At 38.5% G+C, this 24,736-nt stretch overlaps 1 protein-coding gene across 5 annotated transcripts in view; it reads left to right on the forward strand.

The window, feature by feature from the left end:
- The first annotated feature begins 305 nt into the window (after positions 1 to 305).
- The window catches only part of TBC1D8B (TBC1 domain family member 8B), a 117,385-nt gene continuing 92,954 nt past the window's right edge, over positions 306 to 24,736 (forward strand). For 3 of the 5 annotated variants that reach the window (XM_003414817.4, XM_010594702.3, XM_064278657.1), the window contains exons 1-5: positions 308 to 620; positions 17,404 to 17,514; positions 20,321 to 20,439; positions 21,175 to 21,400; positions 22,068 to 22,308. In XM_003414817.4, coding sequence (XP_003414865.1) covers positions 491 to 620; positions 17,404 to 17,514; positions 20,321 to 20,439; positions 21,175 to 21,400; positions 22,068 to 22,308 — 827 coding nt within the window. In that variant the 5' untranslated portion in view covers positions 308 to 490. Of the gene's footprint in view, positions 621 to 17,403; positions 17,515 to 20,320; positions 20,440 to 21,174; positions 21,401 to 22,067; positions 22,309 to 24,736 lie in introns of all 5 variants that reach the window. The other 2 variants (XM_064278655.1, XM_064278654.1) reach the window with 2 other exon arrangements.

Raw genomic sequence — 24,736 nt, forward strand, 5'->3', positions numbered from 1 at the left:
TTTCTTCAGTTTAACGCCCTCAGCTGGAAAAGGATGAAAAGGATGAAGAAATACCTTTATACCTGGGGCTCACACTTACCTGACCAATAAACCGCTTTAAACTTTGCATAGGCAAAATCACTTAACTGGTGGCGGGACCCGCTTTGAAAGTACCCCCTCCCGGTCTTCACTCCACTGCTTTCTGGGAATTGTAGTCTCTGGCTACGGCGGCGTGAGTACAGAAAAAGCAGTTAGGAAACTACAAGTCCCAAGAGGTGAAGAAGCAGGACTATTTCCTCGTCGGGCTGTAGCGCTGTGGGAGGGTATTGGCAATTGCTCTGCCTACGTGGGAGAGTAGGGAGGGTTGGGGAAATGTGGAGAACCTGAACCTGAGGCGCTACCGCCAGAGGAAGGTTTGCTGGGAGGAGAAGTAGAAGGGAAAACACGGGTGGAGGGTGAGGTGAGGAGGACATCTAGGTTGCTGCTTCTGGGCGGCACAAAGTTCTTCACGATGTGGCTGAAGCCTGAGGAAGTGCTCCTGAAAAATGCGCTGAAGCTGTGGCTGATGGAAAGGTCCAACGACTACTTCGTGTTGCAAAGGCGTCGGGGCTACGGAGAAGAAGGCGGAGGAGGGCTCACAGGTAAGCTCTGGCCTCCCCCATCTGCCTCAGGGCATTGTTCGCGGTTACTTGAAGGGTGGTGAGGAAAACAGGTACTTCTTGCCGCCCGCCACCCAACCCTAAACCCTGGGCGAAGGGACTGGGGTTCTTCTCCCGCCACCACCAAGTCCTAAGAATGCCTCACTGGACAGCAGTTGCTCTTTGAGTGGGACGGGGAGAGGGAGGAGGGTTCTTTCTGGGGCAAAGGGAGAATTGGGGACCTGCCCTCTCGCTTCCCCCGGGAGGAGGGGCTGATGACGCGTGTTAGACCCAGGTGGGTTTCGTTAAGGCTGGTGACAGGGGCCAGTTCGTAGTTGTGGACTTAAAAAAAAAAAAAAAAAAACTGATAACCACCACTTCGGGAAGTTTAAGTGTCTCTGTGTTGGGGGAAGGGGGGTTGAGGAGAAAAGGGAGGAGCCCCAATCAGATCCTGAGAGATGGGCTTCAAATGAGAAATTAGGGAATAGGGGTGAGGGGTGTTGTGGGGGGGGGGTCGAGAATACTTACTCAGAATTGCTGACTTCTCCCAATTCGACATCTTTTACTTTGTTTCCAAGTTTTTGGCCCTTAGGATCTCCTCTGAGAAGGCTATTAAAACCATTAAAAAAAAAAATAATAAAACACTGCCCTTGATTCTAGTTCGACTCATAGTGGCCCCATACGATTTTCGAGGATATAAATCTCTACTGAAGCAGACCGGGCTGGTGGTTTCCAACCGCCGGTTTCCAGTCGATCGCTTTAACTACTGCGCCACCAAGGCTCCCATGAGAAAGCTATTACAACGTCGGAATTAATTTCTGTACTGAGTATTTGGAGCCCTGGTGGCAGAGGCTAAGAGCTGGCTGCTAACCAAAAGGTCTGCAGTTCAAATCCACCAGGCGCTGCTTGGAAACCCTATAGGGCAGCTCTGCTCTGTCCTATAGGGTCACTATGAATTGGAATAAAATCGACGGGCAACCAGTTTTTACTGAGTGGCGCTGCTCCTTCTTTCAAAGCCCTAATTCTAAGCAAAACCAATAAAACAAACGAAAGTTTCACTCTTCCTGCCTATCCCATCGTGCCCTCGATTTTCATATTAAAAAAAAAAAAAAAATTGTTCCTCGGCCAAGTGTTTAAAGCCTCTTGAGAATGTTATTTTGAGACCATTCGTCTTGTGAGGGGCTTTCAAACTTTTGGACTTAAGAGTGACAAAGGTTCTTTTTCATGACAGTTTCTAGTTTGATATCTTGGCCTCAAAATGGTGGAGCAGGCTTAATTTAGGCAGCGTGAAGTACTGGGAAGAGGGGTGAGTTAGAAAACCTTTATTGTAGTCCTATGTGCATCTCTTACCTGCTGGATGACATTCCACAAATTTTTTTTTCATTTATTCAACCTTAAGCACCTACTTTGTGCTACGTGGAATGCTAGCATACAATTAAGATTCCCTTCGTTGCTTTTGAAGCGCTCCTCATCGAGACAAACACGAGGTGGCTGAACTTGGATGGGGGGAGGAGGAAGACCCACTAGTAAACCAGGCAAGTTGTGATTAGAACCAAAGGACTGGAGGATTGGTTAAAGCGTCACGGAGGAGGTGACACTGCTTTTCCGCTTCTGTAAAATGGTGCCTGCCTCACAGAGTTGTAAGGATAAAATGAAACATAAACCAAACCAAACCTGTTGCCCTCGAGTCGATTCCGACTCATAGTGACCCTATAGCAGAGAGTAGAACTTGCCCCATAGGGTTTCCAAGGAGCAGCTGGTGGATTCGAACTGCCGACCTTTTGGTTACGGCCGATTGCTTAACCACTGAGCACCAGGGCTCCAAAATGGAATATAACTTAAAACTCAGTGTCGTCGAGTCGATTACTACTCATAGCGACCCTATAGGACAGAGCAGAGTTGCCCCATAGAGTTTCCAAGGAGCACCTGGCGGATTCGAACTGCCGACCCTTTGGTTAGCAGCCGTAGCACTTAACCACTACGCCACCAGGGTTTCCAAATGGAATATAATAGGTGCCAAATCAGTGTTAAGATGGTGATAAACGTGTGCTGTGATTTCCTTGTTTTTTAAGCCATCTCCAGGGTGGAGAGAATCCCCAGGCTCTATACCAAAAACCAAACCCAGTGCCGTCGAGTCGATTCTGACTCATAGCGACCCTATAGGACAGAGTAGACCTGCCCCATAGAGTTTCCAAGGAGCACCTGGCGGATTTCAACGGCCGAGGCCGACCCTTTGGTTAGCAGCCGTAGCACTTAACCACTATGCCACCAGGGTTTCCCCAGGCTCTATAGGACACTTTTTTTTTTCATCTTGCAAACCCTGTTCATCAATCCAGTTTCTAAAAAGAGCTTCTTGAAAATATGGCAACAAAAATTGCTTCAATAAATTTGACATGTCATTTTCTGATTTTTAAACATTGAAAAAAAAAGTTGCTGTCCAGTCGGGCTGGTGGATTTGAACTGCTGACCTTTTTGGTTAGCAGCCCAATGCTTAACCACTGTGTCACCAGGACTCCTTTTAAACATTAGAAGTATTATTTTGTAAAGGAGTCTTTTCATTTAATAGATGCAAATATTTTCCAGATTAAAATTTGAGAATTGATTTCCGTAACTGCCCAGTGATGCAAACTACCTACCTGAGTCTCTAGCAAATAGATCAGAATATATTTAAAATAGATCATATAGCCCTGTGTTACAACCTCAGAAATAGTCTTCTAATATATTTTGGTTCTGCATCATTTTACTTGACCAGTTTTTTATAGTGCTCCTACCTACAATTAACAAAGAAGTGTATTTCTCTTTGTGCACCTGTGTTCCTGAAAAATAATAGGTAAATCAAAATCTTGTGAATCAAATCACTGTAATGTAGTATAAAATGATCTTTGACTTGTTGCAGGTTTCCTTTAAATAATCACTCTTTGCTTTCTATGTTTGAATTTTGATATAATAGGCTTACTGAAAGTTTGGGCCAATTGCATCAGTTTCTTATCTATCTCCCATGTACTCCCATTTACTGTTCCCCATATCCCTAGAATAAGAAGAAATTCTACCGCATATGTTGTGACGAGCCATAGCGCCATTTTTGTACTTCCTGGTCAGTTTATATGATTGTTTTCCTTGTGGTATTGTCAAGATGTTTGAAATATACCACATGAGACCTGCCACTATATTCCATGCAAATTAAACAAAAAGGATAAGAATGGAACAAAAAGATGCTTTTAAAGTTTATTTGGTTCTTTTGGTCCAGAGGAAAAGTGTGTGCCGATTTTCATGGTTGCTCAATTACTGTATTCTTACTTAAAATGTGAAGCCAAGAGCTTTGCTATGCTTTACCACAAATCCACGTTTGGATTAGTTCTCCCAGGAGCTTGAATGTGTGCCAACATAAGCTTGCCTTTGTTCATTTTGTTTGCTAAAATCCAATATTTTGTGCTTTCCCTTTAAAAGATTATACATTTCGTGTAATGAAGAAAAGATAATGACCATCTAGAAATGTTAATAACTGTACTTTCTTTAAGATTTCATATCTTTGCCCTGTGATAATTGGCAATAACTACCAGTAGTGTAATGACTTTACATGTGAACTTGGTGAAGTTAGTTGGCTACATTTTTTTTTCTTGTAATAGAATTAGCACAACATAAAAGCCTAGGATGGTTAAAGCAGTATACTGGTTTGGAGTTACAATTATGTTGCCCTTTTCTAAATTTTTGAAATATTTATACTGGCTATCTGGTAGACTACTTAACCATTTGCCTAAGTTTATCTTACTTAATTGTTCTGGCTCACAGCAAAGTGGACTGTTCTGTGGGCATTTTTGTTATATATAAGGTTATTTTACAGAAAAAGTGATTTTCCTTCATTTAGAGAAGTAATTCGTTCTTCTGGATTCTTGTGGTTACTTACATCATCCCTTGCTCCTCTTGGCTGATAAGGGTAATGACTTTTCTATGGCACCTAAATTTAGCACTTGGTTTTATATAATTAAAAATAATTTATGCGTATTTGGGTTATTATGCAAAAATCAACAATTGGTTCTGCTTGGCAGATGGAATCTACTACACTGATGAAATTAAGGAGCTACATTCCATTAAGTATTCTAGTGTATGGGACTTAGGAAGATCTGCCAATCAGAGAGCCTTAATTTAAGTAGTTTACTGAGAATATTTTACTCTTGAATTTTCTGTATCTGAATAGTGGAAGCAGTTTCTTGGGCATTGGATTGATAATCTCCCTCAGGGGATCTTATTTAGGTGGTATAAAACAAAACTAAGAAATAAAATTTATTAAAATAGAGGATTTTTAGGCATTCTCTTTCCTAATTTCTTTGATCTTGGCATCATAATTCTGTAAAAGCTAGAACACGATAATGTTTGAAATAAGTTGTTCATTTCAAAATGTTATGATATGTATATAAGCTTAACAAGTCACTGTGTAAATGGTTTGTCATAATTAAACATACATATTAAACAGTAAAGTAGCCTTTTAAAAAAACTTCTTAATGACCAACCCTTGAAAATATAAAGCTTTTCTCCCCTTTACTCCTATTCCTACCCAAGGAGATGAACTCTAAAAATGTTCACATTAAGTATTTCTTAGCAAAACATCCCTGCATTCCATACTCATGAAGGAACAATCTGATAAAAATTTTGACCTCTCAGGCACCTCATTACTGGGAAAACCCAAACCCAAACCATTGCCGTAGACTCAATTCTGTCCCATAGCGAACAGAGTAGAACTAACTGCACCATAGGCTTTCCAAGGAGTGACTGGTAGATTCGAACCGTAGCTCAAATGGTGGCCCTGATTTATTTTAGGTAAGGAAAGGTATACGCTCCAATGAACTAGTAAATTATCATTTGAGCTTATTAAAAAGAAAATCCCCTAGGCCAACCCCTAGGGAGGGCGCATCACACTGTGTGTCTCCCCCTCCCCCCCCCGAATATTTTGATTCCCGTACAATCAGGTAAAAAAAAAAAAAACACCTTTAAAGATCTCTCTGAATGACCAAATTGAAGGAGCCTGGGTGGTGCAAACGGTTAAGCTCTCCACTACTAGCCAAAACGTTGACAGGTCTAACCCACCCACAGGTGCCTTAGAAGACAGGCCTGGCGATCTGATTCCAAAAGGTCACAGCCTTGAAAACCCTATGGAGTAGTTCTACTCTGCACATGTGGGGTCGCCATGAGTCAGATTGGACTTCACGGCAACTAAAAACAACAGAAGATTTTGTGAAATGAAGGATGGAGGATGTCATTACTTTTTCTTGGTAGTAGTGGAAGAATTATTGACTGTATACTTATGACCCTTGAGGCTTTTTTATGTTGGCACATTGTCCTCTTGCCTTTCCCCTACTTTGCTTGCTGCTGGGGCCTTTCCTTCCTTAAGCATAGGCTGGAATATACTTCAATTCGATTTAGGGCCCTGAATTCCCAATCCCCAAAAGTTAAAGTCTAATGATATGGATTATATGGAAAAGTTTTTTTTGTTAAGATATTGGATAGTTATAATGTAAGTAGAAAATTAAAAATTGCTATCAAGTCGATTTCAATCTAATGGGGAGAAAAAAAAAAACCCAAGACCAACACACATACAAATATGTGGATACACTGCCGAATCTAGTGATCCCACTTACTCCATTAACACTGCTTCCTTTCTCATCCTTGATTCTTTAATTTTTTTTATGTCTCTATTCAGTTGTAATTATTTTATAAAGTCTTAGTTTTCTTATCCTCACAATGTGCTTAAAACTTGTTTTTCCTATCTCACATAATTATGTGGATCAAATGAGTTCTGAAACCTGTGAGCATCTATACAAACATTTGATGTTCATTTATCTATTGATGGAAGACTAAGATGTTAAATGAATTTTCTGTGACTGAAGACCAAAGAAGGCTATGCACTTACATGATTTTTCCCTAGTAATTACTTTTCCCATGTTGTATATAAAAATTTATTTGGAGTAGCAACATTGAGTATGTCCAATCTACAGTGATTTCATTGTAAAAGCAAAACACTGATAGTTAATTATTCAAGAATTTTAGTATGATAGTGATTATTCATTTATGATTTATAATCAGAATAGTGTACAAGAATTAGAATAATTTATGATGGCATTTCTTTTTGATCTGTAATTGCCTGAAACCTAGAAGTTCTTTAACAATGCCTTTATAGATGTGTCACTTGTCGTCTTGCTGAGTGGTATTGAAAAGGACATATAACTTTGATTGCTTTAGTAGTTTTTCTCAAAACATAATACTTGAAGAAGAAATAATTCTGCAGGTGGTGAAAGCCCATACTGCTTGTGGACTGTTGTGAAAGGACCATGGATGTAAGATAAACTAAAAAGTAATAATAAAAATAAAAGGCACTATGTTTGTCACTGTGGGGTGAAGGACCTAGTTTTACCCTAAGTAAGGTGACCTTTGTCCTTGGCACTGGAGAAATAACCCTTGGAGTAATTGGGATGTCTTGGTCTGGGACTTCCAGGCCATACCTGAGAATTTGTGCTGGTGAATGTGGGCTGGCCAGACCAGAAAAGACTCACTTGGGAGACTTATATCAACTAGCCTCAGGAGGCATGGTTTAGCCTATAATGCAGGACTGGCCAATACAAGCCCTGAACGCTAAGGCTCAAGAGAGTTTCCTGGTTGACAGGACATCTGCTCTTGGGAGAGAGAGTACTGCTTCCCTTGGGACATGGACGCTTCAGGTTGGGAAGCCTCCCAGACCTCACCCTGTGTATCTCTCAGTTTGTATCCTTTTTTTTTTTTTTTTTTTGCTATTATATATCTGTAGTCATAAGTATGGTATAAAAACAACAGCAGCAAAAAACCAAACCCACTGCTGTTGAGTAAATTCCGACTTGTAGTGACCCTATAGTACAGAGTAGAACTGTCCCATAGGGTTTCCAAGACAGTAAATCTTTCTCCCACCGAGTGGCTGGTGCATTTGAACTGCCGACCTTTCAGTAGCAGCTGAGTACTTTAACCACTGTGCCACCAGGGCTAGGAAACAGCAGGTCAGAAAGTAAGGGTGTTGTGTGGACTCCTAAGCTTGCAGCTGGCATCCCAAAGGGGTCGTGGGAAACCAGCCCAAAATTTGTGGCCAGCAGGTCAGAAGGTTGGAGTGTTGTGTGGATTCCCCATACTTGTGGCTGGCGTCTACCTATTTGGCAGTCTGAAGGACAGTGTCCTTTTAACTTGTAAACCGTGACCTAGCTCCTGGTAGCTAGGTCAGAGACAGAGAGAGAGAGAGCTGTGGGAGCAGCTGGTGAAGAGGATGGAGAAGTGGAAATATGAAGACTGGATCCATCTTCACATTTTGGGGATTGGATTCATGCTGACCCTTGTTGTGCAGCCACATTGCTATACCGCTATGACATGGATTTTATATTGCCTTTATTTATTTATTTTTTTATGTTAGAAGGAAACCCTGGTGGTGTAGTGGTTAAGTGCTACAGCTGCTAATCAAGAGATCGGTAGTTCGAATCCACCAGGTGCTCCTTGGATACTCTATGGGGCAGTTCTACTCTGTCCTATAGGGTCGCTATGAGTCGGAATCGACTTGATGGCAGTGGGTTTGGTTTTATGTTAGAATGAGCTCTGGTGACATGGTGGTTAAAACTATGGCTGCTAACCAAAAAAAGATTGGCAGTTCGAATCCACCAGCCACTCCTTGGAAACCCTATGGGGCAGTTCTACTCTGTCCTATAAGGTCACTGTAAGTCAGAATCAACTCAACGGCAGTGGGTTTTGGGCTATGTTAGAAAGTTCGGCCAGTTTTCCACCTTTTGCTGCTGCTATATAACCACAAAAGGTAAGAGTAAATCCTAAATGGTATGGTATACAATACATACATCCAACAGCTGTTTACTGAGTGTCTTCTAAAAACAAGCACTGTTTTAGGTGCTGGAGATAACAGCAGTGAACAAAACAAAGTTCTTAACTTTCATGGGGCTAACATTCTAGTTGAGGGAGACAAACAATAAATAGTATGGCTGTGGTAACAATGATATGAAGAAGAATAAAGCAAGGTACAGTGATAGAGAGGACAAGAGGTTGGCAGTTTAGATAAATTGGTCTGGGGAAGCCTCTTTGAGGTGAATAAGGAAGACCAAAGAAGAACTGATGCCTTTGAATTATGGTGTTGGCAAAGAATATTGAATATACCATGGACTGCTAGCAGAATAAACAAGTCTATCTTGGAAGAAGTACAGCCAGAGTGCTCCTTGGAAGTGAGGATGGTGAGACTTCATGTCACATATTTTGGACATGTTATCAGGAGGGACCAGTCCCTGGAGGAGGACATCATTTCTGGTAAGGTAGAGGGTCAGCAAAAAAGAGGAAGACCTTCAACGAAATGGGTTGACATAGTGGTTGCAACAATGGGCTCAAACATAGCAATGATTGTGGGGATGGCGCAGGACTGGTCAATGTTTTGTTCTGTAGGGTCACTATGAGTCAGAACCAACTTGATGGCACCTAACAGCAACAACAACAATGAGCAGAGACCAGAAGGACTAGGGTATATGAGCCAAGCAGATATTTTGGAGCAGAGTGAATATAGATAATTATTTCTAGAAATTTTGCTGCGAAGGGAAGCAGAGAAATGGGGTGGCCGCTGGCCACTGTCCTTGGTGTTGAGTATACAGGTGGATAAAACAAATAGTTCCTACTCTCAGTTTATAATCTGGTGGGACAGATAGACAATAAATATAAATAAGCAAACAAATGTATAATTACTGAGATAGCCACTAATGATATCAGGCTGGTTTTGTTGGCTTATAAATCTCCATGAATGAGGGGGTATTAGAAACTCTTAAAGCAATTTCCCAAGGCTAGCTCTGGTGTAAAGTATATTTATCAAATGTCCTGTTCAGTGATACAAAGGTTTCCTAAAAGCAGTGATTAATAATAAGTGGTGTACTGGTGGCAGAATTCCAGTGTGGCATCTGTGGGGCATGTTGCCAAAATCCAGCTTGGATTGTTTTTGAATTAAATCAACCATCTAGGAGCACTAACAATAATCTGGACGTGGTTTGGTAGAGAGAAGTGAGGAGGACATTCCAGGTGGGAGGAATAATGTGATAGTACAAAAGCAAGAGATGGTAGTTGTTGGGGATGCAGCAAATATCCGAGATTCATTTATTTGGATTTGAAAATATGAGACTCAAGGTATAGTGCCCTTAGCAATTATAAAAAAGTTATTGAAAAGCAATAGCCTCATGGATGTAAGAAGAAAACCTGAGATAGAACATTAAAGGGAGATGAGAATTAAACCTTTGTTGTTTTTTTGTCTCCTCTGCTATTTCAAATCAATTCTAGATGGCTTTGTTTTTCTCCCTTACTCTGATATAAAGAAGTGAAGCTTTAAAACAAGTGATAATCACTTTTTTTGTTTTTATTATTATATTAGTTGTCCTCTTGTTTTAAACTAACCAAAGGAATGCCTAGGTTTGGTTTTTCTAGATAATGTCTTAATAGACCTATATTATATATGAGTTTGTTCATTTGCTGCCATACCTGCTTTTTGCTTTGCACCTAGGAATTTGTTTATTTTGTTGTTGTTGTTACTTTTTTGTACATTGATACATAAATTTTTAAGAGTAAGAAGTGGTTGTAAATAAAGATGGTAGCAATTCTTATATTGTCCTATGTTTTCATTTTTAGAAATGTAGCTGGGTTTGGTTAATAATTCATCTATTCTTGTTTCCCAAATGACATTGTAATCTGCCATTTGTGGCATCAGTTCCTTCCCTAGAAAAATTCCAAGTCTTTTAACGAACAAAGATTTCAGTTAGAGAAGGAAGTAAGTGCTTGCATGTATCCAGTTTTCAAGTAAATGCTTTTAAAAGAATGCAGAGAGAAAGAACACAGGACAAAAGAATAATTCTGTTTATTAACAGTTTTCCAAGCTCTCAGTGTAAAGTTGGCAGCTTTCAAAATGCCAACTGTGACTATTTCGTTATTTTGAAATAACCATTCATAGTCCTGTTTGGCAGACTTGGGTCTAATAGCAAGATAATAGAGTCAGGAAAATCCACAACCTTTATTGACCGCACTACTTTCTCTTATTTGAATGTATTTCCTACTAAGTGTGTTGTCAATTTACTAATTAGTTTGTTCATTAACATTTAATGAAATTGAGATTATAAAAATTCAGTAAAGGTATTCTTGTTTGACTTTATAAGCATGGCAATATATGGAAAGATGGAATCCTTTATAAGGTTCCAGCAGTCATTTCTATGGCATAAATTTGTAATCAAATATTTTACTTAGAATGGAAATAAATCTTGTTTGTAATTAGGAAATTTATTTAAATGACCGTTATACAGTTAGCACAGTGTTGCCTTACACAATGTAGGACATAGCGCCCTCAATCTAGTTTATAAACAAAAAGAGCCAATTTGTCAAACTAAAACACACTTTAATTTGTATGGTAAACTAGCACATTGACAGTGAGTACCATCTTCAAGCTGTGGCTCTTTCAGTGGCCTCGCCTCCAAAACTCAACTCTGCTCCTACCTGTTGATCATTACCATTGACCTAAAAAAAAAAAAGAAATGTTTATCAAATTTGCAGGTGTCTCAAAATTGCAGGGTGTACTTGATACCATAGGTCAGTGGTTCTCAATACTGGCTGCACATTAGATTTAACCGAGACCTTTTTAAAAGAAACTAGATGGCCCTGGAGTATTGTGAATAAAATGATATGTCATGTTTGGAATTTATTTTCAAATATTCCATGGAGGGATAAATGAAAGAAAACTAACAATGTTAGTAGCTATTGAAGCTAAGTGATGAGCACATGAATGTTCCAATATAGTATTCTATTTTTAAAGTATGTTTTAAAGATTTTGTAATACAAAGTTAAGGAAGAAATAGGATGTTCAGGTCAATGAAATCAGAATCCCTGAGGGCTGAGCTTGAGTAGTTTCAAACAAATATTTAGCAGTTTGGGTTTGCAAATCACTATCATGAACAATAAAATAAAAATTCATAAAGATCTGGACAAGTTAGAATGCTCATTTGAAATCAGTGAGATAAAATTTAGCTTGGGTAAGTGTAAACTGCATTTAGGTTTAAAAAAATAAGCTGTACAGAACAGAGATATTTGTGAAAAAGTTCAAAGTAGGTTAATTGACCACAAGATGAATATGGTATTATGGTGTAGTGGCTGAAAAAGCTAGTATCATTTTAGACTGCATTAATAAAACCAAAAAACCTGTGGCCATCAAGTCGATTCCGACACATAGTGACCCTATAAGACAGAGTGGAACTGCCATATAGGGGTTTCAAGGAGCAGCTGGTGGATTCGATTGCCTGCCTTTACTTTTGGTTCTCAGTTGAGCTCTTAACCACTACGCCACTAAGGCTCCACTTTAATAGGACCATGGAGTCCAAAATGTAAAAAGCCTTCACTTGTTTAGGCCATATCTAGTGTTCGGGTTTGAATGCCATATTTTAAAAGGGATTTTGCCAAATAGGTTTGTTAAAAGAGTAGTGGAAGAAATAATAAGAGGCCTAGACGATTGCGTACAGCAAAAGTAAGGGGAAACAAGATCGCTATAATTAAAATATTTGAAGATCTGTCATGCTGAATAGAGTACATGTTTTGTATTGCCCAAAGTTGGAAGGAAGAAATGTTTTATTTACCTTAAGAAAGATGTTCCTTTTTCTGTATTCGGTGTGTAAGAAACAGCTTTGTTTTTCTATCATAAAAGTGAAAAAATATTCATTGTAAAAATGTCAGAAACTATGTATAGGTATAAAGAAAAAAATAATCATCACCCATCATTCCACTGCCCAGAGATGACCACTAAAACGAGGACTGGCTATCTCTTTCGTGGGGCTCAGTGCAAAACGAAAATTCAGGGCCCCTTGTTAAAAAATGATTAAGAATTTCAAGACAGTGACGCCAGAGGATTAAACCAAGCATGGGGCCCTTCTGAGCACAGGGCCCTGTGCATAGGCCACAAGCCCATGAAGCCAGTCCTAACTAAAACATTCGGATATATAAATCCCTCCATATTTTGAAAAGACTTTCTAATTTATGGAAAATCCTACCAATGCCATGGGCTGCCTTGGGAGAAGTAACCTCTTTGGAGTTATACAAGAAAAACCTAGGCTTTCTATCAGGGGTACTGTAGAGAAAATGAATGTGTTAGGAGGTGGGATTACATGAACTGTTAGGATGTTTTTCTGCTCTAAAGTCAGTGATCCTCTATAACTAGCCAAAAACAATTGATCAGTGGACAATAATCATGGTATGCAAATTCCCTATTGTGGAGGAACCTCACTTTTTTATTATCTTCCTGTGCCATTTAATAAGGAGCCCTGGTGGCACAACAGTTAAGCACTGGGCTACTAACTGAAAGATTGGCAGTTCAAACCCACCCAGTGGCTCTGCACGAGAAAGACCTGACGATCCACTTCCCATAAAGATTATTACAGCCTAGAAAATCCTATGGGGCAGTTCTACTCTGTCACATGGGGTCGCTATGAGTCAAAATGGACTCGAGGGCACTAACAACAACAATGCCATTTAATACAAAGTATTACACATTTTTTTTTTAATTATGGTGTTGAATTCTCTTCAAAAGTTGGATGTGACTTGTATGTCAGAATGCTACCAAAACTCTGTAGACCTTTACCAGTGTCTAGAACATTGGTACTTTACTTATAGTCATTCAAAGGATGATTTTAATTTCTTGATATTATTCAATTTTTTCTGTTATGCAACTGACAGAAATTATCAATTCTCATTTTGAATTTAGGATAGCTATAGTATTTCTCGTGTGTGGGCCGATTCATGACCTTGGAAGTTTAGGCCGTTACATGATAAACCTCTGTGTATATAGAATAACAACCCAAGTCATCTCCTGGTTTGCTTGTACTTTTAGAACCCAGACATTGGCATATTAATTCTTGAATGATTTTCAGGGACTTGATGGTGATTACAGCTTAATAAGCTAGAAGAGTTCCCTAAGTAACTGGAAATGTATTCTACTACTAGCTTCTAAATTATTTGTTGCATAGTTTTATACTAACTGCCTTTTTTAATGCACTTTAAAAAGCTGAACAATTTTTTTCGATATAGTGTAAAAAAAAGCACCTATAATCTTAGACATATTTCTGGTGCCAAAAAATTATCTTTCTTGCTAGTGATTTTGGCCACCTTGTCCCCGGCCTCAAAACTTTGTATCGGACAACTAACTGATATTTTGCCACTCAAGAATGGTATCTAATGGCCTCTCCTTCGCTCACTGCCTCCTTACACATCCCCATTTCCAGTTACTTTTCAGTTGAGCCAGTCTTTACCTCTGTGTTCTTCCTCCAAATCTCCTAGTACTACTTTTCCTAGTGTATATAAAAAAGAAAATAAAATTTGAGGTAGTTTTATTCAAAAAGTAGTAAAGGTGAAATGAAGGAGCCCTGGCGGCACCGTGGTTAAGTACTCAGCTGCTAACCGAAAGCTTGGTGGTTTTAACCCACCAGCCACTCTGCAGGAGAGAGATGTGGCAGTCTGCTTCCATAAAGATTGTTGTTGTTGTTGTCAGGTGCCGGGAAGTTGGTTCCAATTCATGGCAACCCTGTGTACAACAGAATGAAACACTGCCCAGTCCTGTGCCATCTTCACAATCAACTATGTTTGAACCCATTGTTGCAGCCACTGTGTCAGTCTGTCTCATCAACGGTCTTCCTCTTTTTCATTCACCCTGTACTTTACCAAGCATGATATCTTTCTCCGGCGACTGATCCCACCTAATAACATGTGCAAAGTGCATGAGATGTAGTCTCACCATCCTCGCTTCTAATGAGCATTCTGGCTGTACTTCTTCCAAGACAGATTTGTTTGTTTTTCTGGCAGTCCATGGTATATTCAATATTCTTCACCAACACCGTAATTTAAAGGCATCAATTCTTTGGTCTTCTTATTCACTGCCCAGCTTTTGCATAGATATAAGGCGATTGAAAATACCGTCGATTGGGTCAAGCACACTTTAGTTCTCAAAGTGACATCTTTGCTTTTTAACACTTGAAAGAGGTCTTTTGCAGCAGATTTGCCCAATGTAATGCATTGTTTGATTTCTTCACTGCTGATTCCATGGGTGTTAACTGTGCATCCAAGTAAAATGAAGTTGTTGACAACGTCAGCATTTTCTCCATTTATCATGATGTTACTTATTGGTCCAGTTGTGAAGGGTTTTTTTCCCCATTATTTTGAAGTGTAATCCACAAAGATTACAGCCTCGGAAACCCTATGGGACAGTTCTACTCTGCTCTGTAGGGTTGCCATGAGTCCGAAATCAACTCAATGGCAACAGGTTTTGGGTTTAAAGGTGAAATAAATGGTTTTCTTGCAGATTTGAAAATACTTCTTTTTGAAGCACTGTTTTAGAATTTAAATTCTTGGAAGGCAAAAACTGTCATAAATCTAACAACTAAACTGTGGTGTATTTAATAAGTTCTTTTATTTGAAGTTGTTTAATAAGTTCTTTTATTTGAAGTTGTAATTTATTTTGACAATTGTCATGTTATTATATATCCACATGCACGTTTTCTTGATTTCCTTTTCAATCCGAAGATAGTTACCTTTTTTATTGTCCTTTGCTATAACGCTTTTAACTTCCTTTTGAATATTTTCGTTCTCCTGTCTTCAAACTGAGAACATTCCCCTTGTTTTCTCCATTTCCTGAGTAATTTCAGTCATACCATTCTGAAGACACTATCTGCATATGTTTAGCTCCCACTTTTCTTTATTCTTGACCTCTTAGCCAAATCTCCAATTTCTCACAGTTACTACTTCATGCTGAATGTGATAGAATTATTTTTCCTTTATCCCTAAACACTCCAGTAATTCCCTCATTATTATTTGAAGTATAATCATTTCCTCTGTCCCTCCTCCTCATGCCCATTCTCTTTTCCCCAGGACCTCTGCTTTCAGAATAGTTGACTGGCACGAGGTGTGGAACTCCCTTGTAGTAAACAATTTGGCCTTTGGCCCTGGTTCCTGCAAGCCGTACCACACATGAGGCCAATGAGTGGGGGGCTGGCCAGACCAAGAAGAACCACCTGAGGGCCTGATGCTGACTAAGCCTCAGGAGGCACGATATAATCTGTCATGGCACACGGGGAGGCCAATAAAGGCCTTGATAGATGGAGGCTCAGTGGAGCTTCTGGGAGGTGAAAGTAAACATCTGCTCTTGGGAGGGTAGGAGTGTTCCCTGGAAACATGGAAGCTCTGAGCCAAGATCCCTCCCAGACCTCGCCCACTGTATTTGTATCATTTTTTTTCTGCTAGATTAAAGATAACCCTTCCTCTGGAGTTTGTGAGTCATTCCAGTGGATTATGGAATGTAAGAAACAAGAGAAGGGGCCAATACCTGCTGACCTAACCCTGGGTGAATGGGGATGAGAGAGAAAGGGATGTGTGGAGCAGCTGGAGTCTAGATGCAGTTGGCTTGGAGAGTGGAATTTATTACCCACCACAATTACCATGGAAACCCTGGTGGTGTAGTGGTTAAGAGCTAAGGCTTCTAACCAAAAGGTCAGCAGTTTGAATCCACCAGGCACTCCTTGGAAACTCTATGGGGCAGTTCTACTCTGTCCTGTAGGGTAGCTATGAGTTGGAATTGACTTGATGGCAACAGGTTAATGGGTTTAATATTTGGCATCAGAAGTGAATGCTCTCAACCTCCCTAGACTGGTTTGCACAGTTGGTGCTGTGAGCCGGCTTAGCTAGAGAGAACCCTGACTGTGCAGCTGGGTTGTATCGTTTGTTTCTTAAACAAAATCTTCAATTCATACTCTAAGTTTTTTCCTATCAGATAGCTCCTTTCCTCTATAATCTGTACACATTGCCATTGCGAAGTTACTCTTTCTTCATACTTTACCCCTACCATGAAAACCCTCTGTCAGATTGCTAATTGCTATTATGCCGCATTTGTGATCCTTACTTTTCATCTATTTCTACATCTATTTTCCCATTCTTACCTTTCAACTAAGTCACATCTCCCCCTCTTCTAATTTACCTCCCTCTACTCTTTTTTAGTCTATTTTTTTTATGCTTGTAGTTCCTTTTTGACCCAAACAATTATCTTTTAATAGATGAATTTATTTATGGGGATAATTGTGGTTCAGTGGTAAAATTCTCACCTCTCCCCTCATGTGGGAGACCCAGGTTCGATTCCTGGCCAATGCACCTCATTTTGCTCTGATGCCGAACAGGTTTCAGCAGAGCTTCCAATCTAAGCCAGACTAGGAAGAAAGGCCTGGTGGTCTACTTCCCAAAAATAGCCAGTGAAAACCTTATGAATCACAATAGTGCAATCCGCAACCAATCACGGGGATGATACAGGACTAGGCAGTGTTTCCTTCCATTGTACGTGGGGTCACCATTAGTTGGGGGCCAACTCAATGGCAGCTAACAACAACAATAACAGGCTTGTGATAACATCCTATTTCACATGTGCCAAGCTACTAATATTCTGGGTACTAGAGTCCACATTTTTATTTGCTGTAGAGACAGTCTTGTGAAACAGGTGCTGCAAAATATATTGTCAGATGTGGACAACTAAGCCTGACTTACTGAAAGATAATTTTTGTCAAGCACGACTTATATAGGCATACTTCATTCAGAATACATTTTTTCTTTAGGAAAAATCTCTGTGAGGATTCTTTGGGCTAAAAAAGTAATTTAAAATAAGTTTATTAGTTCTCACATGAAGTGATACTGATTTTACTTGTCTCTTATGAAACCCTTATTCAACAATCTATCACAACAGGGCTTCTGGTTGGGACTCTTGATTCAGTCTTAGACTCTACTGCTAAAGTAGCTCCATTCCGCATCCTACACCAGACACCAGACTCTCAAGTTTACTGGTCAATTGCATGTGGTAAGTATGATTTTTCAAAATGTATAAATCAACATTAAATAAGGATACTAAGAAATGGAATATTTAAACTTAATTTAATTAAACTTAGGAGCCCTGATGGCGCAGTGGTTAAGAGTTCGGCTGCTTATCAAAAGGTTGGCAGTTCAAATTCACCAGCTGCTCCTTGGAAATCTTATGGGGCAGTTCTACTCTGTCCTATAGGGTCTCTATGAGTTAGAATTGACTCGGCAGCACTGGGTAGTAGTAGGCAGTAGGAAATTTTAAAATTTAAAACAACTATTTCCCTAGTTGTTTTGATATTTAGAAACAAGTTAAATGTGCAACTCTGCTTTCTGAGAATAGCAAGAAATCTAATTGTTTACTTAAGATTACAGGTTATTAGGACTTAAAAAAATTCACTGGTGTGAGACACCTAAAGCATGTGTTCCAGCAATACTGATTTGGAGCATATTTTGGTCAGTGCTATTACTTTATGACTTTTCTTCAATTTAACTTCTCTTGCCTCCTCCAAGTGCTGGGGAAGATGGGAACTTTCCTAGAAATGTTTTATCATTAATAACAGATAATTCAGATTAGAAGAATCTGAAGTTAACTGTGAGCCCGAAATTTAAGAATTGTGCCCTAAGGATATATAAGTAGAAAAAATTAACTTTTTTTTTTATCACGCCCCTACTTTCTCACAAAAGGCATTGTATTCTTGAAATATGAAGAAATGTGTTGCAGGTTAGTACTGCATATTCATTCATGCTGAGGTGGTTTAGATGCTGCCACCTATATATTGTGGATGGATAAGGAATGAAGATAATTCTTCCTTATAAAGCAGTTCAAAATAAAATATATATAATGACAGTTTATTTCTTTATGATTTCATTATAATGTTGGTCTAATTAGAATCCCAGAATTCTAGCCTTTTTAATGTTGAAAGGCTGTCTTTTTCATTTTCTCGCCTCCCTTTCTCTTAAGAAAAAAAGCACATGAATTTTCTAGGCAGTTCATATGTGTGAACGTACAGCATACAATTAATTTTTTTAAATACGTGGCTTGTTTTTTGATTTACCTCTAAATTTCCTTTAATGCTGCTGATGAGTCTTTTCTCCTGGCCCTTTTAAATTGAACGCCATTTAAACTAAATGAAGATGTTACACCTGCTGGTATCACTAGAATTGTGTATCTCAGCTCTAAATCTGGTTGGTAGAAATCATTTCAAGAAAAACATCCATTCTATTTTTGATGAAAATGAAAGGATATTACATAACTTAAATCCCCCAAATTAATCTGATGCAGAAATGTGGTACTGGTTACTTACTGATGAAGCTTCCTTATATATAAAGGACCAAAATAAAAGCCTTAAAATTTCCCCGCAGCTTTCAATTGTGTTTCATTAAATAATGTTATTATGCTTGGGATGGTGACTTCAGTAAGATGAATAAATTCTAAGTGAGTAATGAGGAATAGTTTTTCAGTGTCAATAATTTGTTTTAATGTATCAGTCTCCATACATCATAAAACATACTGAGAAGTGAAGATATTTCTTTTGAATGAGATTTGTATAATCCACAATGCTAGGAAGATCTCAAAGGTATGTGGTGATAGGAGGAGGTTGATAGATATTGAAATGTTTTTCAAAGCAACCCAGAGATAACTGTAATATTTTATCTGACCTCCAACAATCCATGTAACACTGATCAGAAAATTGCTACAAATTTTCTACCCTCCTTAATGAGATTTCTGTAACTTTACTAGTTCTGGTAACAAATGGGTTATTATGGATTGAACTGTGTACACCTCCACCCCCCAAAGTATGTGTTATAAATCCTAACCTCTATGCCTTATGCCTATGGTTATCATCCCATTTGGGAATGGGTTGTCTTTATTGTGTTAATAAAACGGAATTAGCATAGGGTGTATTTTTGTCAATCTCTTCTGAGATGCAAAAGAGATTAAAGGCAACTAGCAAGCACGGATACCAAGAGACAGGAAAATCACCCAGGAAGCAGAAGCTCAAAAAGACAAGGACCTTCCATTAGAATCTACAGAGAAAGAAAGCCTTCCCCTAGAGCTGGCACCCTGATTTAAGACTTCTAGCCCCCTAAACTGTGAGAGGAAACCCTGGTGGTGTAGTGGTTAAGTCGGCGGTTCAAATCCACCAGGCACTCCTTGGAAACTCTATGGGGCAGTTCTAATCTGTCTTATAGGGTCGCTGTGAGTCGGAATTGACTTGGTGGCAATGGGTTTTTTTTTAAGTGTGAGAAAATAAATTTCTGTTGTTAAAGCCACCAATTTGTGGTATTTCTGTTACAGCAGCACTAGGTAACTAACACATGGGGTGACTCTGAGCAAAGGCTTCACACTTCCTAAGATAGAATGGCCACCGTTGAAATCCACATTTACACAGCATGCATAAGATTGTCATGTACTTGCTGTTTTCAGTCACAGATTATTTGAAGACCAAGGATTGAATTATGTGTATGTATTTCCTGGTAACTCTACATAATCTCTTATAAGATACTGGTTACTGTAGATACCAGTTAGTGGCATCTTGTTTTCAGAATTTTATATCTTTTCTCATGATTTGTATTTACTTTTCTCCTCTTTCATTAAATATTTTATTCTTTCTATTTATAATAAAAAATACCGTTGGTCCCCACAAGTAGAGAATAAATATAATACTTTTATTCATTTGTGATCATCATTTTTGAAAGTGAACAGATATTCTATTCCTTTTTACACTAAGCTTGTAAATGTTAAGAGCAGTTTTGTTGTAGAGTTTTCCTTGAGCCTCTTATTTTCATGTGCTATTAATCAGGAGCCAACAGAGAAGAAATAACTAAGCACTGGGATTGGTTGGAAGAAAATATTATGAAGACCTTATCTGTGTTTGATTCAAATGAAGATATTACTAATTTTGTACAAGGAAAGATCAGAGTAAGTGTCATGAATATATTTTGTAGATAAAAAAATTAAAAAAATTTTTTAAATTATGTTTGACCCTCTTATATGAGGGTCAGAAGTTGAATGGAAAATCATTGTTTTACTGGCACTTTCAGGATTGATCAAAGCATACATGCGAATGTCACAATTAGTGCTAAAGAAAATTGTAAAGTCATTCATTTGTTTTTGGTACCATTGTAAGTATTCTTAGGTGTATTTTAACTTCAATATCTCTTGAATTTGGAGTTTGAATGAACTTTAGTTCATTTGAAAGAATATATTTAGTACCTATATTTGTGGTAACTCCTTGTGAGATATCAGAAACGCCTAGTTACAAAACTGAAGAAAATCTTCTGGCCTCTATCCTAAGAGAAGTATGTACGTACACACATACTGTGTTTTTATGCAAATAACGCACCTTCTGTGTTTGTTTGCCAGCCATGCCCTCCCCTTATGAGGTATTTTCTGAAGCGCGCTATGCTAATTTTTTTACAGCAACATGTGGAAGAGGATTGGCTTGGCGGGTGCCTCCCCGGGGGGAGGATGCAGCTGGCAAGCAAACTCAGAAGGTGTGCATTTTTGCATAAAAATACTGTATATACATATGATATATGTACCTTTATAGAAATATACAGTGGTATATGATTAACTATTTAAAATGAAATATGTGAAATATATTTTTGTTGGCAAGTGGTGATGAGTTTTCAGGAAATGTTTCATCTCTTTTAGGGATTAATTGCTGAAGAGGGAAAGCATTCTTTTGCAAAAGAAGATGATCCTGAGAAATTTCGAGAAGCCCTTTTGAAATTTGAAAAATGTTTTGGCTTACCAGAGCAGGAGAAGTTAGTGACCTATTACTCATGCAGTTATTGGAAAGGACGGGTTCCTTGTCAGGGCTGGCTCTATCTCAGCACCAACTTTTTGAGCTTCTATTCTTTTTTATTAGGATCAGAAAGTAAGTGGTTTCTGTTGCTTACCATGACTTTGAACTTGCTGACTATCAACTCTATGGTGGTGTTAGGTTTATATAAAGTAATGGGGTTGATATTAAGGGTAATTAAATTGTACATTAAAAAGTTAACTTCATCTAGAGAATCCTTCTAAGGCTGCTTGGTTAATATATGAACCATTGGACATGTGTATAGAGTGTCTTGCATACTATGTGAAGTGAATGGATATTAAATGATGATGGTTGACTGGCATATGACTGCTTTTTGCCCCTTGTTATAAATTGCCTACTTGTTTCTATCCTTGTTTTAAACATACAGCATAAACATAATAGCCATAGTACTATAATGGCCCCCATATAATTTTGTGGCCAAAAAGAAGAATCAAGCAGTATTATTTATAGTACACATGCAGTTTTTAATCATTGGTTATTGAAAAGTTATTTTCTCTAATTATGTAAAGACACAGATTTATATATCAAGTCATAATAGTTTTTAAAATTTCTTTAAAATTATTTCTTCAAAATTTTAACAAGTCTTGGATCTCTGCAGTATTTTAGCCATTCATAGCTTTTTTTTTCCAGGTGGTTAACTGTTGTCCCAAAAGACCTGATTAATAAACATCTATCAATGTTGAGAAAGTTAATCATACCTCCTTATAACTCTTATTTGCAGTAAAACTTGTTATCTCCTGGGATGCAGTCTCAAAACTTGAAAAGGCTTCCAATGTCATACTGACAGAGAGTATTCATGTATGTTCCCAAGGGGAGAATCACTACTTTTCAATGTTTTTGCACATTAATCAAACATACCTTCTCATGGAGCAGCTGGCGAATTATGCTATAAAGAGACTTTTTGATAAAGAAACGTTTGATAATGATCCAATCCTTGATGATCCTCTGCAAATCACCAAGAGGTATTTGGAGCTTAATTAGTACTTACTTTTTATAGTTTGATCATAAGAATGATGGTGCTGATTACCATTGAAATGTAACTGTTCTTTCTTATATGGTAGTTTTTTGGAGCTGATCATCAATATGTGTGTTTTTTGTGTTTATTCATATGCATTTCACAAATAATAATCTCTCCACGAAATTTAATCCTACAAAATACTAGAAGTTATTTGTTACCTGTTGTGGTTGAGTCGATTCCAACTCATAACAACCCTATAGGACAGAGTAGAATTGCCCCATAGCGTTTCCAAGGAGTGGATAATGGATTTGAACTGCCAACCTTTTTGGTTAGCAGCTGAGCTCTTAACCACTGTGCCACCAGGGGTCTGAAAATTATTTCTGGAGATTCAGATAGGATTTGCCCTGGAATGCTTTTAGAAATGTAGCGATTTGTATGTGTGTGTGTTTAGTCTAACTCTAAATTTCTTTCTGAGTGGTATAGGTAGTTTCAGGTCTGAAATTGTTAAATTCATTGTTAATTAAAAAAAATATTTTATTCATAGCATCATTTTTGATGAATAGGCAAGTTAGTGGAGCCAGTGGAACATGGGCTTTAGAATGAGAATAGAGCAACCCTTGGACAAGGTATAATCTCTCAGGACCTCAGTTTCTCATCTGGCATAACTACCTCAGAGTGCACTTGTGAGGAATGGGTAATATAATGTGTGTGAAAGCACTTTGTAAAATACAAAGCAGTGAATAAGTGTTTAATCATTTTTACGGCCTATGAGTAGGAATTCGCTCCACAGCAACAGGTTACATCAGAAGTATCAGTCTGATAGCTGCTTGTTACTATATTTGGTTTGAGGAAACTGATCAGAGCCCTTTCTTCCTGCTCAACATTCAGAACAGTTGAATGAAATTAGCATGTCAAAGGGAAGGAGGACAGAAGAGTTTCCGGAAATAGCTAGTGCAAGCAGCTTCTGGCAAGGAGGATGACTGTATAGGCGGTATGGGAAGGTCTAAGAGGAACCTCAGCCACAGTGTTATGGGTAGATGAACAAGTGATCTGGAGGGTTGTGGGATTACTGCATAGCCCCAATTGGGTACAATTGTTCCTCTTGCTTATTCCTCAACCATTCTTAAGTTATTCCTTTGTGAGCTAGCTTGCTTTTCTGGAGGTTAGATCAGCAAGGTGATTATTTTACACTTCATTACCAAAATTATGTTCCAGTGTGCATGATTTATAAATGGAACTCTATAAGGATTAAGAATCCTGTTTTTGTTGCATTCTAGTTGGGCATTTGTTTTTTATTTGTTCCTTGGTTGGCCACCATAAACATACTATAGAGCCCTCCTTAGCCATTGTGTTTCCCTTTAAAAAATCCTCTATAAAGCCATCTGTTGATGAGTTATTCATTACTAAGTTTGTATTGAAATGAGATACAGTAAATCCATTTTTGTTTCTATGCATTTTTAAGAGAGCCTCTTGAAAATCATATATATCTAAAAAATTTTTTCTTACTGTTTCTATAAGCATGTATTACTGCTATAATTTAAATAATACCAAAACCCCAAAACCAAACCCACTGCCATTGAGTTGATTCTGACTCATAGCGACCCTATAGGACGGAGTGGAACTGCCCCATAGGGTTTCCTAGGCTGTAATCTTTATGGAAGCAGGCTGCCACATCTTTCTCCCACTGAGCACCTGGGGGGTTCAAACCACTGACCTTTTGTTAAGCAGCCAAGTGCTTAACCACTGTACCAGTAGAGCTCCAATTCAGACAATACAGAAGCATAATAACCATAGTTAAGTTTCGTGCATGCCCTCCCAAGATTTTTAGTGCATGAATGAAAAAATATTTGCAAGAAAACATGAGTGGGCTTAAACAACACATACTGTTCTACAATCTGTTTTTTTTTCCCTTGCGATATTATATTGTGGACATTTTTCCTTTCATATAAATAGACCTCATCTTTTCAAACAGTAGCAAAATAGCCCACTAAATTGCAGTTTAAGTGAAGCTCATATTTATCAGAATTATTTTGGAAGACATGATGAAGTATCACATATTCAAATAGTGCAGGAGGGATGAGTTTAGATTTAACCTTGTTGGATTTGAGTTAGAGTTTATATAATCTGCTTACTCCCCCAGATGGCATTGCTGCCTAGCACTTGTGATTAAACCATAAAACCAAACCCACTGCCGTCGAGTCGATTCCGACTCATAGCGACCCTATAGGACAGAGTAGAACTGCCCCGTAGAGTTTCCAAGGAGCGCCTGGCGGAGTCAAGCTGCCAACCTTTTGGTTAATAGCCATAGCACTTAACCACTGCACCACCAGGGTTTCCAGCACATGTGCTTAGTGCCCCTAAATAATAGTACTGTTTTAAGCAATTGCTTTTTTATTTGTGTATTTATGTTATCAGCCAACCAGTCACCTGTA

Source organism: Loxodonta africana, chromosome X (assembly GCF_030014295.1).
Source record: "Loxodonta africana isolate mLoxAfr1 chromosome X, mLoxAfr1.hap2, whole genome shotgun sequence".
Classification (NCBI taxonomy): Eukaryota; Metazoa; Chordata; class Mammalia; order Proboscidea; family Elephantidae; genus Loxodonta; species Loxodonta africana.